The sequence below is a fragment of the Lathyrus oleraceus genome, chromosome 4 (assembly GCF_024323335.1).
Source record: "Lathyrus oleraceus cultivar Zhongwan6 chromosome 4, CAAS_Psat_ZW6_1.0, whole genome shotgun sequence".
Lineage (NCBI taxonomy): Eukaryota > Viridiplantae > Streptophyta > Magnoliopsida > Fabales > Fabaceae > Lathyrus > Lathyrus oleraceus.
This window is the reverse complement of record NC_066582.1, coordinates 255,221,321-255,241,015: the sequence shown is the minus strand read 5'-3', so window position 1 is coordinate 255,241,015 and position 19,695 is coordinate 255,221,321. Positions and strand designations below refer to the sequence as shown.

At 32.1% G+C, this 19,695-nt stretch overlaps 1 protein-coding gene across 1 annotated transcript; it reads right to left on the bottom strand.

The window, feature by feature from the left end:
• Positions 1 to 2,595: 2,595 nt before the first annotated feature.
• Positions 2,596 to 7,145, bottom strand: LOC127074939 (protein DETOXIFICATION 29). Its single transcript, XM_051016364.1, has 7 exons — positions 6,668 to 7,145; positions 5,766 to 6,307; positions 5,536 to 5,622; positions 3,886 to 3,942; positions 3,451 to 3,808; positions 3,100 to 3,186; positions 2,596 to 2,992 (listed from the first exon to the last, which is right to left on the bottom strand). The coding sequence occupies exons 1-7, from the start codon at positions 6,983 to 6,985 to the stop codon at positions 2,885 to 2,887; spliced, it is 1,557 nt and encodes a 518-aa protein (XP_050872321.1). The 5' UTR covers positions 6,986 to 7,145; the 3' UTR covers positions 2,596 to 2,884.
• Between the last annotated feature and the right edge of the window lie 12,550 nt (positions 7,146 to 19,695).

Here is a 19,695-nt window from a genome sequence, read left to right as displayed (position 1 = left end):
GCATAACATAGTGTAGTTGGTCACGGGTTAGCGGATGGAGACTTGAGTGGTAACCGAATACACTCTGTTCGGTAACCGGTTACAGGTTCGAAGAATAGCCTTGAAACTTATTTTTCGTTGTTGGAGGTCTTTCGAACCTCTGATTTCGATTCCGTAAAAAGTCCTGATCTCAGAATTCGAAACGCAACATTTATCCAATGATTAAAATATAAAATTTATGATTTATTCCATATTTACATTAATTAAATCATATAATTCATAACTTTATCAACTCCATAAACCTTTGAAACTCTCAACAATGGTGAAATTATCTCAACACTTAAAACCGAAAAATACAGCCACACATCGTGCATGAAAATCACCAATAATCACAATATATAACATCAAGATATCATAAAAATTTAGAATTTAATAAAATCCTAAATGCCCTGTTGGAGTTTAAGGACTCTTCTACCTTACCCTTCATGCATATACCCTCGCTATTGAACCAATTTCCCACTCTTACATGATCTCCAACAAAAGTCCTTGATCTTCTTCTTCAACCTCAAGTTTTTGCTCTCCCTCTTTGCCTCATTTTCTCCAATCTCACGTACTGACAAAATCTCCAAAAAAAACCTAACTTCTCTCCCAACTTTTGAAATATATAGTAATCTCCTTACTTTTACTTAATTATTATTTTTTCCCAATTTAACTCTAATTTCCCTCTTCTTTCCATAAACTCTCCTCAAATCCCACAATTGATCCAAACTCCTATTCTCTCCAATTTCTTATTTTATCAATAATAATAAATAAAATTATAATTATTATAATCATTTTCTAATTTACTCTATTATCTCACCGCATCCTCCTATTTCTACCACACCCCAACAACACATATTCAAATAATTTATTTTAAATCGCACATACATCTAATAATTAAATAAAACATCAAAAATAATCATGAAACACCAATAATTCAAAATAAAACAATTAATAAAATTAGGGTGTTACACTTGAATGCTCGAGATATACCTATTTAAGTTTGAGGGAGGATGTTGAAGTATGAGCTTTAGCATTCTTCTTGATGCAACTTTCCATTTTTTTTGTATTCTTTGAAAATCTGTTATAAGTTTACTTCTTTAAGAAAATTTGTTATAGGTGGTTAGTGAGTATGTAATTATGTTATTAGATCTTACTCATCACCTATATATTTTCTTGTTCATGTACATCGAAGGTTAAACAAAGTATAATGAAAATTCTATGTTCACTCTTATCTTCTTCTCTTAAACTCCATCAATGGACATGGGCTGTTTTCAGTTTCTTAACAATTTCAAACAAGTAATAATTGATACCGTAACAATTTTAAATTGTTTCTAATTCGATAAAAATCATGAAACAATAATGCTAACAAATTTCATTCTTTTGACACAATGATAAATATAAGAATTTGTAAATTTCGGTATTTTAAAATAACAACCATACACATCCCATAAACACTCTAGAGTGCAGACTTTAACCAAAAAAATTCCTATCTTCCTTTCTTATGAGAAACAAGAATTGTACTGCTCCATCTTAAACAAAATAGTAATAGAGCATTACAAGATCTTAAAAAACTATCCAATGTTAATTGGTATCCTTTAGGAATGCTTTATAAGTTCTTCGAGAACTCGGAATGCTTTATAAGTTCTTTAGAAATTATATGATGTTGTTTTGCTATCTTTTAGGGATGTTTTAAAAGTTCTTCGGGAATTCGGAATGCTTTATAAATTCTTCAGGAAGTATATAATGATATTTTTCTATCTTTCAAGGATACTTTATAAATTCTTCAGAAACTCGGAATACTTTATAAGTTTATCAGAAATTATATAATGTTATTTTGCTATCCTTCAGGATGTTTTATAAATTCTCAGGAACTATATAATATTATTTTACTATATGCCTGATAAGTTCGACAGGAATCTATATAAATATCTTTTTGTTATCCTTTAGGGATTCTTGATAATCATCATTAATTTTCTTTTTCCTTTTCTATCAATATATTATAAATAACATGTAGAAAATATATATTATATAAAGAAGAAGAATGTTATCTTACAACATCATAAGATACTTTCAAGTCAAGTTCATGTCGATAATATGTTATAAAATAAAGAGAAAGAAGATAAACATTTAGAGAGAAAGAGGAGAATTGTTCATTTTCTCATTTCATTTGTATAATCGCATATAATAAGATTGGTCGTATTTATATGACATGATATAAATAATGTAATAAATACAAACTATTATAAATAAGGAATGAAGTTATATGAGAAACAAATCATCCATTATTTATAAGATGCTCTTTGTAATAATCTCTTAAAAATAAATATAAATAACAAATGAGCTCTAAATCCTTTTTGACCATTAAGTAGAACAAGAGATGTCAATGCCACTTTCATTTTGGATAGTATAGTAAAGACTTTATATCAATATGTTTAATAGTGCTACTTTCATTAAGTGAGTATCTCAAAAACAAATAAAATGTATTACATCAAATGCATCAGGAGATATATCTCAGGTATTTTCGAATTTTCACGTAATTCCTAAGTAGTATATATTATGCGTTAAGAAATACTCTTAGAGTTAAATTGGGCCTACATAAACCATCAAAATCACATTCAACCGATCAGGATCACAATGCACTACGATTTTACACCACCAAATGAAGAAACATATTCCAATACAATATTTGGCCAGCACAAAATTTCAAACATTTCCAAATAATAAGCATTTAACAAATAAATGCTGAGATATTTCGAGATAACTGCAATCACTAACGCAATGTAAATCCATATTAGTTGCTCCACAATGTGCAAGATTACCTATTTTTGTAGGAAGTCAATTATATCATAGACACTAATTAGCTTCAAGAATTTGTAGAAGTTTCAATTGTCTGACGATTCTCTCCATTATCGTTCGTCCTCACATCTTTAAGCCCGCCCCACTTGCTTATCCTTTCTTCCGCAAGTGATGCCTGACATTTTATAAAACAAAATTAGTCAATAATAAATATACTTACATCTTCAATAACAATATAATTAAATTTGTTTAGTTTTGTTGCCAATATATATAACTTTTAACCTCATTATTCCAGTCAGTTCTATAGACCATATAGAATAAGACAAGAGTTTGTAGAACAGTCCCGGTTAACATTCCAGACCAGATCCCCTGGAAATCATGCATCCACCATAGAAGTGTTAATAATCCATTAAGTTATCAAGTTATAAAAGAGGTGGATTATGACACACAAACATCAAAAACACAACATCTGACATGTCAACACCGATAATAATCTGAAAAAATGAATAAATTAAACCGTATTATCACTTACACAAACATACTTTTTTTTCAGAGGTGTTTGTGCTACAATCAGCGAAGAAAAACAAAATAATAAGGTAAATATAATTGAAGAGGAAGAAAAAAAAAGCTTACCAAGACACCAAAGTCAAGATAGAAACCAAAGAAGAGTCCCAAAGGAATACCAAAGAGATAGTAACAAGCAATATTTACATAAGCAACAGTTGCTTGCCACCCAGCCCCAATGGCAACTCCTGAAAGAACAGGTTGAATGTTGTTGATGACAATGCATAATGCCAACATTGGTGTTAGCTCAATCACTGCTTTTCTCACTTCTAGATCATTTGAAAACAAGATAGTATATTGTTCCCGGAAGATTATCAAAATCAATGAAAGAAGAAGACCAATCAGAAATGAAGAAATCACAGCAACGGTAAGTGAGAATTTTGCTGCTCTTGGATGAGATGCCCCCAATTCATTTGATACTCTCACACTGCATGGTTGTAATTACAATTCAAATTATGTTTAATCAAACTCTTAATTTCAATATGAACAAAAAATGAAACAAACCTTACGGCGGCGTTCATTCCAATGGATGCCATGACAGTCCATCCCAATATATTTGAGCTGCAAAATCACCATTAAACTCTTATCTCAACGAATCAATGTTTAAGTGACAAACTTAACCTAACATTTTAAGTTACTCTCTATTGTCTTATTTATAAGAAACAAACCTTACGGCGGCGTTCATTTCTAGATGGAATATTTCAAGTACAAACAATTTCTAGAAAGTTGGAAAGGTGATATGTTATGGTACGGCTAAAGTGGATGAGTTACTGTAGCCAACTGTGGTTCAACTTTTGGTTGGAACAAAGCCTGCAAAACTACTCTTTGGTGTAAATTAATTAATATTGTAGAAATATTTTAACAAAAATAAATTAATTTTTATCGCCATTGTATATAAACTACTACTCCTATCTTTAATTTTTCTGTGTTGACAATAACTAGCAACCTTCATCAAAATTGCTCTAAAGAATGCATAACAAAAAATCTAATAATTGAGTCAAAAGATTAGAATGGAATGGATCAAGGGAAGATATTTGTGGTAAAGAATGTCTTGTAGTTACTCCATTTTCTCTTCTTTCAAAATAACTACTGTCGTTTATAGTTTTTTTTTGTAAGTTTATAGTTTTTTTTTAAAGTAGATTAAAAAATACAATAATATTATCGTAAAGTTTATTAACTTTTTTAATATATTGCAAATAGTGTACACGATAATAATCAAAAAGCATGAATAAAAAAATAGTAATAATAAAATATTGATAAGTGAAAATTGCATCCATTTTAAAATAATTTTTTTCTCTAAAACCACATGGGAGGGAGTACAAAAGTCCAGTTAATTTGCCATGTTAGGTAGAAAATTTGGAGAACCAGATGGGGTCTATAAACTATAGCACCGTCCTATCACATGATAGAAATAAAGATAACAGTCTTTTCATAATTTATAATAGTTGAATGGATTTTAATACGAAGATTTATTAAATTATTTTTTATTAAATATAATTGAATAAAATAATTATAATTTAATAAATAAAACTATATTAAACTTATGAGAAAATATTTAAATATTAAAACCACATAGAAAAGATTAGAAACTTTTATTCTGATTCATTTTTATAAAACTGTCACAATTATTATCTTTTGTTTTAAAAAATTATTATATTTAAATATTAATATAATATTTATTATTATTTTTTATTTAATTATAACTATTAATATATATAGACAAAATACTGCTAGTATTTAATTCTGTCTGTTATATTTATTATTATGTTTTATTAGTCTTTACTTTCATTTTACTTTAGAGATATTTTATACTCAGAGTATTTTATACGGTTTAGTGTCGTATCTAGGTGTCAAAATGGCATTTCGCATAAGTAAAAGTTGCTTGACCGGAGAGTGTACTAGTATATGTTTCTATGATGACATGGATGGAGGGAGTATTAATTACTTTCAAATTGTTGGGTCTGGTCCATAAATGAGACTGGACGTGGCAATTTTCAGCCCATAACTTTAGTGTTCTATATAACCAAGTGGCTAGTGACATTAATATTTACCTAATTGTATGCATGATGGAATATTAGTTAAGGCGGGTTGTTGTCATCATTTAGGAAGAAGGGTGGTCACCACCACAATATGATTCATAAATAATAGACTCACCATATAGACAATGCATCCACTGAAACCTCTGCATTCTCCAAATATCCAGCGAATAGAATCAATGCCATAAAATACCACACTTCAAGACTGCATAACAACACCAACAACCAAAACATCAAAAATCTTTATGATCTATACCATGAGCATGCACGGATTTTAATTGGTTAATAACAGAAAATAATGCTATAACACAAACTTTAAAGAAAGTTAGTAAAAGTGAAGAAACAAACCATAACATAACAGCAGAGGCAAGTGAGAGACGAACAAAGCCCCAAAGATTCTGAAAAGCTTGAAAAGAAAAGCCACTCCACGCTTCACCACAAGAACCACTCAAAACATAAACAATTTGCGCCACCACAATAAACCACCAAGAAGAATTAAGCACCACCGCAGCACCCACCAGTCCCCATCCCAAATGCAACATAAGAAACCAACTCAAGAACGTGTGTCCCACCAACGCCGCCGCAGAAATCCACGCCATAGCCATTATCTTACTCTGCGCTTGCAAAAACTTCTGAATCGGAAAATTCATGGCGTAAGCAAAGAGCTGAGGAATCATCCATAATGTGAAAAGTCCCGCAGCCTCTGATATTGCCGTTGTTTGGCCTATAAGTTTTAGAAGAGGCTCAGCAAAAATGTAAAGAAGACTTAAAATAATCGCGGTGACGTTTAGAATTAACCACGATCTTTGCATGTATATTCCTAACATATCAAGTTTTCCTGCTCCAAAAGCTTGTCCACATAGTGTCTCTAACGCGCTTCCCATTCCTAACTGAAAAATAACAGAATTCAGCTCTTCCTCCAATTTTTTATCTAAATATTAATTTTTAATCTAAATAATACTATTAAAAAATAAAAAAATATGCTAATTTGTTTGGCACTGATTTTGAATTTATGTTATTTTTAAACAAAAAGTATCCTGTTGATATGCTGTACAACTTTTAAAAAGATTGATTTCAACTTTGAACAAATTATCCTCACGTGGTTATCGTTTTCAATTTTCAGTCTAAAAGAGAACACAGAATAGATAAAGTAAACAAATAATTAAAAATGAAGCTAAAATTATGAAATTAATATAAGAAATAAAAAATAATAATACAAATTAGTTTTAGGAGATTAGTTTCTATGTTACCAGGATGCCTAAGCAGAAACCGGCGATGACGGAGTTTTCAATAGAGACGGCGGCGAGTTGGAGAGTACCGACTTGACCGGCGAAGACTTGAGTAACAGCGCCGAGCGAGTATTGAGAGATGGAGGTGAAGATCGCGGGGCCGGCAAGGTACCAGAGTTTCTTCGACTCATTGAGGAACTCTCTGGCGAAGGTTCCGGCGCCGGTGATCGGTGGAATATCATCGGATTTGGCGGTGAAAACTGCAGTACTGATGGTTTGTTGTCGCTGTGAACTATTTAGCGGTGTGAGGAGAGGGTGGGATTGGCTATCACTCTCCATACGATAGACTGAAGAGCAACTATTATTCTTGTGAACACTAGAAAAAATATCGTTCTCATAAATACATGAAAGATCCGTTTATATTTATAAACAAAATGTTAGTTGGTGGTCATTCACGCTGTACTTAATAGAGAATATTACAATTTGATCTTTTTTAATTGCGATTGTAAGAATATTAAAACCATTTAATATTGATGCATATATTTAAGGACTGAAGCGTAGCAGAGATAGAAAAATAGAGCTAAAGCTGTTGGAGTAAATGTTGTCTACTACATGACACGTTTCCTCGTGTCATCCATGCATTCTTTTTTTAATTAATTTTTGTGATTCAGATTCAATCACGACTAACGATGAAAAAAAAAGAAGGCTTAATTGTGTTTTATGTTTCTCTATTTTACCTAACCAATGAAAGCAGAAATCAATTCACACATACATTAGAATGAGAAAAAAAAAACTAGTCATGTTTTACTGATTTTAATAAAGTGGTAAATGACTAAAGAAATAGTGAGACTCTATCAGCCTGTCCTAAATAATATTCCAAATTAAGTGTTTTATTCGAGTTTAATGCGGTTCTTAAAAAAATAATTAGATGTGTTGATTTTAATTATAAAATTAGTATAATTTACTAAAATATCGTTATTTATTATAGATAGCAGAATTGTTGAAAAAAAGTGAAAGTTAACACATATGGATATAATAGTAGAAAAAAGTAATAAATGTTATATTGATATTCTAAAAGGACATTTATTTTGAAACATAAAAAATATTCAAAAGAGACACTTTTTATGAGATAGAGGGAGTAAGATTTATTAACCGACTTCACTTTGACAACTTCTGCTGTAATTAGGCATGACAACGGGGTGGGTCGGAGACGGTTTTTACCTCTCCCAAATCCAAACCTGAATTCCCAAATAGTCTCATTTCCTTGTCCTAAATCCAAACGGGGATGGAGAATCAAAACCTAAACTCATCCCAAATGGGTTCGGGTATCCCCGTCGCGCCACCATTCATTTAGTGAAATCAATTTTTTTAATAAAAATATTAATTTTTTCAAAAACAAAATTATATTACAAATAATGAAATAAAACAATCTAAAAAACTTTCATACATATATTTTAAATAATAAATTCAAATTAAAATATCAAAACATTGACCACATATTTAATATTCTAAATTATCAAAAATAAATAATAATATACATAATGAAATAAATGGGGCAGGTTCGGGGGCGGATTCGGTGTGGGTACTAGTGTCCCCATTACCCGATTCGACCCCATATTTTATAATCAGGGAAAACTCAAACCCAAACCCAAACTCAGTCAAAGCGGGTTTTCCCCGTCAACTTCGGGGCGGATTCGGGTGGGTATCTGCGGGTATGGGTTATGTTTCCATGCTCAATTGTAACCCTAATAACCCCAACGAATTCCTCCCTTAAACTGATTGCAGTAATGCTTTTAGTTTATTCGTGGTACCACACATACACCTATTGACTCACACAGCTTCAAGAACACATCCAACTTCAACGGTTTTGTCATAATATTTGCAACTTGTTCTTGTGTGACATAGTGTTTTAGCTCAACAATTCCATCTCTGGTCAAATCACGCAAGAAATGAAATCTTACATCAATGTGTTTGCCGCGTCCATGTATGGTGGGGTTCTTGGTTAACTTAATGGTAGAACTGTTGTCACATAATTGTTTACCGTGAAAATTGGTAAACAACCGCTGATCTTCCAAATTATTATATTTGGTTACTTACAGGATCAATCAGATTGATCCTATGACATGTACTAAATGTTTTTGAAGGTGAATTCTAATGAATATAAACATTTCGACGGTGTTCATACCAGTTGTAATTCGTTAAAGGATTTAATGAAAATATAAAATGAAAGAGAGCAAAAAGAATGCTGTAAATCGAAAGTAAATGGCAGTAAAGATAAACTTCCGGAGAAAAGTACAATTCTAGAAATAAAGAATTGATTAAATTACTTCAAGTAAAAAATGATGGTGTAACATTAAACGTACATTTGTCAATTTACTCTTTCTCTGCACATAGATACTTTGGTAAAATTGACAGATTTTGTACACACTTGAACACACACGATCCTAACACTAAGACCTCTTATTTATACTAATCGAAGTAACCACTTCTAACGACCTTTCCACCAAATCGAGACAAGTGGCACTTTGCATGCATGTAACTATCCACTATGCTCAACAAAAGTTCCCTCCTTTATTTGAATTTGAATCCCTCGTCAAGCCACAACTAAACATATGAGTCCTTACTAACAATTTTTTTGAGACAAAAGCAACTATAATGAGTACCCACTCCATGATCTAGTTGATCATTTATATCTATTAAAAAAATGTAAAAATAAAAGAGAAATAATGATATTTTTATTAAAGTATCAAGTATCCATCCATTAAAATAAATTATCATCAAACTTCTTAATATATATATATATATATATATATATATAATATATATATATATATATATATATATATATATATATATATATATATATATTATATATATATATATATATATATATATATATATATATATATATATATATATATAAAACTATTATAATAAAATGGCATATTTGTAATTAATAAATACTAAAAAAATTGAAACTATCTTCTTTTGCTACCTCATTCATTTCTCACTTTTACTTTTAACTTTCTCACTCTTCATTTTCTTCTCTTAAATCAAATTTGAAATTTCTTCCATGTTTATTTTTGTTACACTTTCTCACTTTCATTTTAATTATTTTCTCTCCATTTTCTTTTTCTTATTTTGCTTTTTAAAGTATAAATAACAAAATTTGAATATCTTTTTAATTGAATGAAGAAGAACACATGAAAATATTGAATTTTTAAAACACAAAATTTATCTAAAATAAAAATATGATTATTTTATATAAAAAATATTCATAATTTATATGATTATTGTTTGTTTTATAATTAAGTAGGTATCAAATTGCTAACACTCAATAATAGTGCAGACAACTAACTTTCTATTTTACCGGTCACTATCAGGATACTATCTAACTTTATTTTAGGTACAAATTTTTTATTTTTAAATGTGAATTTTTTTCTCCATCTCACGAGTATCTTTTTTTATATGATTATTTAATACAATTAAATTTATATGATCATTATTCATTTTACAATTAAATAACACACTATAAATTGACATGTGTATCTAAAAATATTTTATAGTGTATCAAATTGAATATCACTCAATAATTAAACAACTAATTTTCCATTTCATGTGTCATTATCAGAACACTATCTATTTTATTCTAACCAACAATTGCATTTAATTGAGAGATGAATTCTTTATTTTAAAATGTAAAAAAAAAATCTCCAAATTCTTTTGTTGATTTCAAATTTACACATGTATCTAAATATATTTTATACCATATTAAATAAATTTACCCGTGCGGACGCAAGGGTACCTTGTTAGTTAATTATTAAAATATTAAGAGTGGGGAGAGTAATAATAATTAAAGAGTATAATTAAATAAATAAATAATTTTAATTTATATTATAAATTTAAATGAATCATTCTTTTTGAGATATTTTATTATTCCAAATGAGTCATTCATTATAAAACAGAGAGATCAATCTATTTTTTGAATGGTGTCTTCTAGTAAGATCCATGTCATTTAATTTAACAAGAAAAATATTAAATAAAAAATTTTTAAAAAAAATATTACTTGTATTTTAAATCATATTGATATTTTCTATTTGTTTTAAATAGTCAATTTAATCTTTAAATATAATTTTGATTTATTTATTTTACTTATAAAAAGAAAACACATTTAAGAACTATATTAATTTTACAAGTATAAGGATAAAAATGACTTTATCCATTTCCAACCGGGTCAATGATTTGAGTAAAAAGGTCACGTGAGACTAGATCTTGGAAAGCAATATTATTCTAATTTGTCGTTTATATGACATTAGGAAGACTTTTATGTAAAGACATTGATTTTTGTTGTTAGGTCTAGTAGAGCATCGTCCTTGTTACTATAAGAAAAGAAACAATTAAAATGTAATGTAGCTATTGAGGAGTAGCAGAATAATATCGGATTGATGGAATGGATAGGAATTGGTCCATCTTTGTTTTAGAGAATTTTATAGTGTATCATATATCTTACATCTTACGAATACACTATATAAAAATATTTAAAAATATTTAAATATTCTTAAATTTTGGAGAGATGAATGTGGACGAACTTTTAAACGTTAAATAATTCAGAAATACATCTCTATAATATTTTAAAATTCATATGTCATTTATTAACACTGAAAGGCATTTGACATGCATATTGTCTAAATACACTATAAAGCATGAGGTGAAAATAAAATATAATCCATAATAAATCCAAAGTACAATTATTATATGTTACTGCGCTAGTGTGTATGTCGGACGACATCTCCTCTGCCTCCTCGACTTTCAATACCCCCGTCCTCCGGCGCTGTCTCTGGTACATAAATGTCCACGTGCCTCCTTCATGATGGCATCTAGGACCTGCCTCACATCAGACCCACTAGAGAAGATACATCTGTCAATGTCTGTCTGCGCAATCTCCACTATGCAATGACATATAGGCAAGACATTCTTAGTGTATCACACCTCGAAAAATGAGACCACGACGCTCGCGAAGCGCAATCACATGCTCACGGGATGGATTGAACAGAGTCACCACCGAACTTTTATTTATTCCAAAAGAGAGAAAGGGAAAATATCGATAAAACCCCTAAAAGAAAGAATAAGATATGATCGTCACAACCAACATCAGGGTTCAGGAGTCAGTTACGCAAGGGGGAGGTATTAACATTTTTCACGTCCGTTGTACTCAATGAGAACCATTTAATTAGTTTTGAATTGAATGTTAGTTTGCGGTCTTCTACTTATTTAGGATAGAAAAAGAGAGAGAATATATGTTTTTGAATTTTTATTAATAAGAGGGGACCTAAATTAGTTTTTTATTATTAGGGGGCAGAGAGGAACCAAACCTAAATTTTTTATTAACGGGTCTGACAAGATTTCTCAATCATGCTCCTACGTATCTCCAGATGCAATAGAGAATTTAAGGCTTTTGCAGTTCTGGGTAGAAAATATTTGTTTGTTTGTCGATTTTAGCGAAAGCTATCTTGTATTTGATCGACGAAAAATATTGATTTACCCAAAACAGGTGATGAATAGGCGTTTGTATCACATTGAATGGATTTACAAATCAACATTCACGGAAAAACGTCACTTATCTCAACTCAACGATTGTGGATGAAGCATTGTTTTGCATCATCTTAAGACAAAATATCTTTCGTTTATAAAAGGTTTTTAAGATCGCACAGCTACGAGAAAATAGAGTTTGATTGGTTGAATGTATTTTATAGGTGAGTGACGAATGCTTAATGAGAACGAGACCTAAGTCTCGAGATCAATCAATCGGAGTTTCGCCAGAATGCTAGATTCCAACGGTCGTTTTTTATTCAAGGTTATTAAGAAAATTGTTTGATCGACAACCCACGCTTGATAAGAACAAGACATGTGTCTTGGAATCAATTGTTCAAAGAGTTACGCCAGAATGCTAGATCCCAACGATCCTTATTTTGTCCAAGTTAATTAAGTGTTTTAAGAATGAAAGAAAATAATGAGCGATTATCCCAAGATGCATTCCTCAGAACCGATTATTCGAGGGTTCTGCTGGAATGCTAGATTCCAACAATCCTCTTCTTTCGCGTTTGTTTAAGAAAAATATTTGATATTATATTTAATTTAGAAATAATCACTCGATGTGGATCGATATTTGATTTGTGTAAGTTTGAAAAAAGGTTTTGAAATAATTTGGGATCAAATGGCGAAAATTAATTTAATTGAAAGTGATTAGAAACGAAATTGATTATTAAAAAATATGGAAAATTAGTGAAATTACATCCAAATTGCACGAAATATTAGTACAATTATTCACATATGAACATGGATAAAGAAAATACTTAATTAATTACCTTAGCATTTATAAATAACTAACTAACTAATCAATTAACAAACTAAATAACTTAATTACTAATTTAAGTAAACAAATAAGAAATATAATAAAAATAATAACAACAAGAAATAAAATAAAGGGGGTACATATATAAATATGAAGGTGGGGAGTGCAAACATCAATGTGCCTAGACCCGAATTCTTCATCATAATGTCCATTTCTAGTTAGTAACAATGCAATTATAACTAAAAATATACATAAAAAAAAGGTGGCAAGTGTCGCTACCGGGATTTCACGATAACGAAACCGGGACTAAAGAGAATGCCAAAGAGAGGCAAAGTCAGAAGAGTCGCCACCGAATTTTATTTAGTTTACCTCTATCAAAGAGGAGAGGGGAAATAGTCGATAAAACCCTCGGAAAAGAGACGAGCACGGGAAGCGCTAAAAGAGAATAAGGAATCGGTGTCGCAACCGAGATTTGGGTTCGAAAGTCGGTTACGTAAGGGGGAGGTATTAGCACCCCTTACGTCCATGGTACTCCATGGGAACCATTTGGATTGTTTTACATACATGTGATTTATCTATTATTATTTTATTTTTCGAAAGAATGTGTGAGAGAAGGGGGTGTTTTTGTTATTATAGTGCTCGCCAAGGATTGGGGCCCTTATGCCTACGTATCACTCATTCGGGGATGAGGAATCAGAGCTCCGTAGTTTGGAGTAGAAAATATTTATGTGTTGGTTGATTTTGCCTTTGAAAAAAGGGTTTTCGGGATGATGCCCTAAGGCACAAAAAAGAGTTTGATGAGTTGTATTGTTTTTACCTTGAATAAGGGTTTTATGAAAGAATGTTTGTGATTATATTGTACTAAAGTCTATGGGCGGAGGTGGTTATTCTAGACAACAAGCCAAGCGTCTTGTGTCCAAAATAATCAGAGTAAGGGTAAGAATGCTCCATTCTCACTCATTCTCCACCACTTAAGGCTCGTGGCGCACAACAATAATCGTAATTATTAAGTGTTTTGAATTTGATTATAAAAATGTCACTTGACGTTGAATCAAAAGTTTGTTTTATTAAATTATGAAATTTGGCTTATGCAACATGAATGCAAAGTAACCAACAAGAAATTAAAGAGTCTCATTGTAAGGTAGTCCAAGAGAAAGCCTTTTATGTGCAAAAGTGACCTAAGATAAACAAAGGATAATGGTCTTACAAACATGTCCTCCTAAGGTGGTGCCATGATGCCATTCTTACAACATGCATGTAAGTTACGGATGAAAACTCAAGTGTTTACAAAGTATCACAAAGAGTAAAGGAAGACTTCCAAGCAAAGGTCCTAAGATGAAATCCTCTAAGTCCAAGTTGATTAAGAGTGGAGTGAATATTTTTGGTCTTACCATTTTATCATGTTTTTGTTGTTTTTAATGTATCATGACAATAAAATAAATAACAAGTAATTAAACATGCATGATGAGTTTGTACAATGATGATGATAATGAGTACTTGAATGTAAATTACAAGGTAATAACATAAAAGTAAATCACAAGATAAAGAATGACAATATCACAATAATAATGGTTAGTGAATGTAAATGACACAAAATAAACCACAAGTTAATGGTAACAAAATCACAATAACAAAGTTTAATGATAAAAAAAAGTTAGTGAAGTATAATTAGTGGTTAGTAATATGTACAAAATGAATATCTTGAGGACTATTTTTCATAGGTCAAAAAGACTCTAAATATGACACATTAAGAGATAGCTTATCATTGATGCAAAGTATTGAAGATGATGTAAAAATCAACTAACAATAGATTTGTAACAAAGAAAGTTATGCAACCCTAAGTCCATCTTGTAAGAACAAAAATTGTGATACAACAGATTCCTTGATTTTGATGATAACAAAGGATGAAACCAAAAATGGCACCCTAATGAAAAGTTTCTAAGTGTGCAGGACTCTGATGACATCATCAGATAGAGTACCAGATCAGAAGTATATTATCAAATGATCAGAAGCTCTGAAGAAGAAACAAGTTCAAGAAAGTCAAACTCTGAACTAAACAACAAGTATCAGAAGCATCTTAACAGGAAGTAAGTCCTAGAACCTCTGACTCTGAACGACGCTTTCTAAAGAATCTATTTAGATCAACATCAGAAGCAAGATTCCAAGGTTCTCCAGAAACACAAATACTCTGATTATGGATTTGCTAATCATGAAAGAGTAACGTTGAAGACAAGTAAAGATTTTCAAATGGATTTCCTAATTGAGAAAGAGACGTTAATCTCCAATCTCAATAAAGAAAATACTACTTGTGGTAAGTAGTCATTTCAAGAAGAAAAAGTCATCCTGCATTAGCTAATTATGTGATGGCGTAACTTCATCTCAATATCCACCAGTTTCAACTACCACTTCAACTGATCTATATAAAGGATTGAAAATCAATTTTCAGTAACATACATATACGAGGAAAAATCATACTGAAACATCAACAAGAAAAACACTCTTGCTCTCTCTTTTTCACGAAGCTTTTGCTTATTACGTGAAAAACTCTTGTTCTTAATTTTGTAATACTTGCTTTCTTAGAAGCACTCTAGTTTACATAAATCCTTCTTCTATTGTTTGTTGATTTCCTCAAGTGACTCTGTGTAGTCTGTATACTTGAGAGGGCTAAGAGATTTTGTATCTTAGACGTTGTTTGTAATCTTTCAAGATTAGTGGATTAAGTCCTTGTTGAAGGCGAAATCACCTTGGTCGGGTGGACTGGAGTAGCTTTGTGTTATAAGCGAACCAGTATAAAATCCTTGTGTGGTTTTCTTTTTGAAAAGCGCTTATTTTTCAAAACAATTCAAACCCCCCCTTTCTTGTTTTTCTCACCTTCAATTGGTATCAGAGCTCCGGCTCTGTTATTGATTTTCTAATCAAACACTTAACCGTGTAGAGAGATCCAGTTCGAGAAAAACAATGGCCCACTCAAATGAAAGAGATTCTTACAATGCCAAGCCTCCTGTTTTTGATGGAGAGAAATTTGATTACTGGAAAGACAGAATCGAAAGTTTCTTTCTGGGTTATGATGCTGACCTATGGGACATTGTCACAGATGGATACAAACCTCCAGTCTTAAATGGAGCTGAAGTTCCCAGAAGTAAGATGTCAGAAGATCAGAAACGTATTTTCAAAAATCACCACAAGGCCAGAACAATACTTCTAAATGCTATATCATACAATGAATATGAAAAGATCACCAACAGAGAGACTGCCAAAGATATACTTGACTCTCTGAAGATGACCCATGAAGGAAACTCCCAAGTCAAGGAGACGAAGGCTCTGGCACTTATCCAGAAATATGAAGCCTTCAAAATGGAAGACGACGAAGCTATAGAGGCTATGTTTTCTAGATTTCAAACTCTTATTGCAGGTCTTAAAGTGTTAGACAAAGGATACACGACTGCAGATTGTAACACCCCGATAATAATAAGTATTTATTTAAATTAAATTAATAATATGTTTATTAATTTAATTAGAATATTTGAATTATTATTATTATTTTGGAATAATAATTATTGGGATAATTATTTAGTGGAATAATATTATTGGATATATAAGTTGGATTAATAAAAAGTCCCAATTTTTGGAAAAAGGTTTTCACGTGAAAAGGAAAAGAGAAGCGGCTGAAAGAAAAAGGGCAAAAAGAGAACCAGAGAACAAGGGTTGAAGGGAGGAGAAGCTTGGAGCTCGGAAGCTGCCGGATTAACTCAGGTAAGGGGGGTTTATCATCAATTAACGGGTATTATGGGATGACATGTACTGGGTAGTAATAGACCATTGTTTTACCTCTGATTTGGATGATATATGTTGAATTTGTGAACTGTTGAGATGAACGAAAATTGGATTATAATTGAAGAATTCGTAGGAATTAGGCGTGGAAATTGTTAGACGTTGTGGAATTGGATAGGATTTGTGTTGTGTTAGACAATAGGAAGGAATTATGTGCGAAATTGGACTGTGGAAGGTTAGATCGGATAGAACTCGTAGCAAAAAAGCCATTGCAGATCTGCGAGCTCTGATCTCTGGTCATACGCGTATGGCACTAGGCAATACGCGTATGAGATGTTGGTACGCGTATGGGGGGAAGTCTTACGCGTATGGGAGAAAGAGATGGCATTTTGAACGTGAATTGGTCTCTGGTGGTACGCGTAATGGGATATTGTTACGCGTAGCATACGCGTATGAGACAGGTGATACGCGTATGAGTTGAGCGAGGAAAGGCGCAATACGCGTATGAGAGTGGGCATTACGCGTATGGAGTTGGCCAGGTTTGGGCAATACGCGTATGGCATGGGCAGTACGCGTATGGGCAGAGTTGGGATTTTCCTGAACTGTTGTTGTGCAGTTTTTGGTTGTTTAGGCTGAGTGATGTACTTAGCTGAGATATGATGTTGTAGGGATCAATTCCCGTTGTTTTGAGTGGTGTAGGTATTAGTAGAGTGTGCTAATACTGTGTTTGACTATGTGGCATGATATGATATACTTTTGTGATTAATTATGTTGATAATGTGTGATGGTATACATGATGATGTGAATGTATACATGTGTGAATAGACTGTATTATGGCTTAGAGTGTGAGCACGTGTCTATTCTTGATTATTGTTGATGTTGCATTGCTAGGTGATTAGCATGCATGTTGTGGCCCATTTGGGGTGGTAGCTAATTCCCATGGTGAGGAATTAGTGAGTAAATCATGTTGATTGTTGTTGTTGTTTGCATGCTAGGTGATTAGCGTGCATATCATGGCCCATTTGGGGTGGTAGCTAATTCCCATGGTGAGGAATTAGTGAGTGAGTCACTATGTCTCAAATGAGTGGGACTAGTGAGCTTGGTAGCCGTGCCTGGATTTGGACGGTGAGGTTGAACTATATGTTCACAACATAGTCGGTACCGCATGCATGGAGTCTCATTGCATAATATATGTATGACGTGTAATATGAATGGATGTATTCCAATATTACACGTGTGTTTGTGTTGGTATTGTTGTGTGTGGTCATTGAGTATGGTTTGAGATTATACATATGCTATATGTTATTGTTAAGTATGATGTTTGAGTTGATACTGCTGTTATTGAGTATGTGGTCTGATTAGGGTGATTTGATGCGTTATTTACTTAACATTACATATTGTTGTATAATGCTCGTTATATTTATTGAGGAACTCACCCTTACGCCTATTTTTCAGGTAACGAGAAATGAGTTGAGTAGAAGCTTATGCTTGGAGTCCTAGAGTAGTTTCTTATGGGTCATGCTCTGATAGATGTAACATCGGGAGGGAATGTTTTAATTAATTTGATTTCTGTTGTTGAATGATTGGCATGTATTGGGTTACATGTTTTACATTGATGTTGAATTATTCCGCTGCGATTTATGCAAAGAATCTTATTTTGATTAAATAAATGAACATGACAGGATATTTTGATAATTGTTGTGAAATGATTGTGTGGCACCCTTCGGGGCATAATTACTCTGATGAATATATATTGTTATTTTAATTATAATATTTTGGGGTATTTAGAAGGGTGTTACACAGATCATGTTAAGAAGATAGTCAGAAGTCTGCCAAAGAAATGGAGACCTATGGTTACTGCTCTAAAGCTGTCAAAGGATCTGAACAATATCAGCCTTGAAGAACTTGTTAGTTCTCTCAGAAGCCATGAGATAGAACTAGAGGAGGATGAGCCTCAGAAAAGGAACAAGTCCGTAGCGCTTAAGTCCAGATCTGAAAGACGGAAGCCTGACAGAACCAAAGCTCTCCAGGCAGAAGCTGAAGATACTGACGATTCTGAACCAGAAGACTCTGATGATGAAGAAGAGTTGTCCCTACTAACCAGAAGAGTCAAGCAACTCTGGAAAAAGAGGAACAACAACTTCAGAAGACCAAGACCCAGAGGGGATCGATCAGAGTCAACTTCAAAAGGTAAAGCTAACAAAGATATTACCTGTTATGAATGTAAAGAAACAGGTCATTACAGAAATGAATGCCCCAAGTTGAAGAAGGACAACCCCAGAAAAGAAAGCTTCAAGAAAAACACCTTCAGGACAAAGAAAGGACTGATGGCTACCTGGGATGACAGTGAATCTGGATCATCAGAATCTGACTCTGATGAACAGGCCAACGTAGCACTTATGGCTACCACATCCAGCAGCTCAGACGAAGAATCTGAAGAGGTATTTTCTGAACTTTCTCGATCTGACTTAGAATCATGTTTGTCAGAAACTCTTACATCTTATCAGAAATTAAAACAAAAGTTTAAAAATATTAAAGGCTGTCTTAAAGCAAAATTTGAAGAGTGTAGTGAACTTGAGATAACAATTCTATCACAAGAAGATACAATCAAATCTTTAATGTTAGAAAGAGATGAAGCAAAAACAAAAAGCTCAGAATTAGAAGAAACGTTATCTCAAGCACCACAAACTTCAAATAAAATTATTTATAAGTATGAAGAAGCCTTTCAAGAATTTCTGAAGAATGGGATAGATAGGAGTATTATGGCATCCATGATTTATGGAGTAAGTCAGAACAATAAAAGGGGAATTGGGTATGATCCTAATGAAGATAAAACTTCTGCAAGTGATAAAATTAAATCTCCTTTTTCATATCACTACACACACACACAAGAACACAAATTTAAAAATGCTAGAAGACCCAAAGT

What these genes read in the sequence shown, in the direction of transcription:
- LOC127074939 (XM_051016364.1), bottom strand. Translation starts at nt 6,985, where the DNA reads ATGGAGAGTGATAGCCAATCCCACCCTCTCCTCACACCGCTAAATAGT. An exon ending in GTGGATGCATTGTCTATATG is followed by an intron (nt 3,943 to 5,535) that starts GTGAGTCTATTA and finishes GTGATTTTGCAG; the next exon opens with CTCAAATATATTGGGATGGA. An exon ending in ATCTTGACTTTGGTGTCTTG is followed by an intron (nt 3,187 to 3,450) that starts GTAAGCTTTTTT and finishes CATGATTTCCAG; the next exon opens with GGGATCTGGTCTGGAATGTT.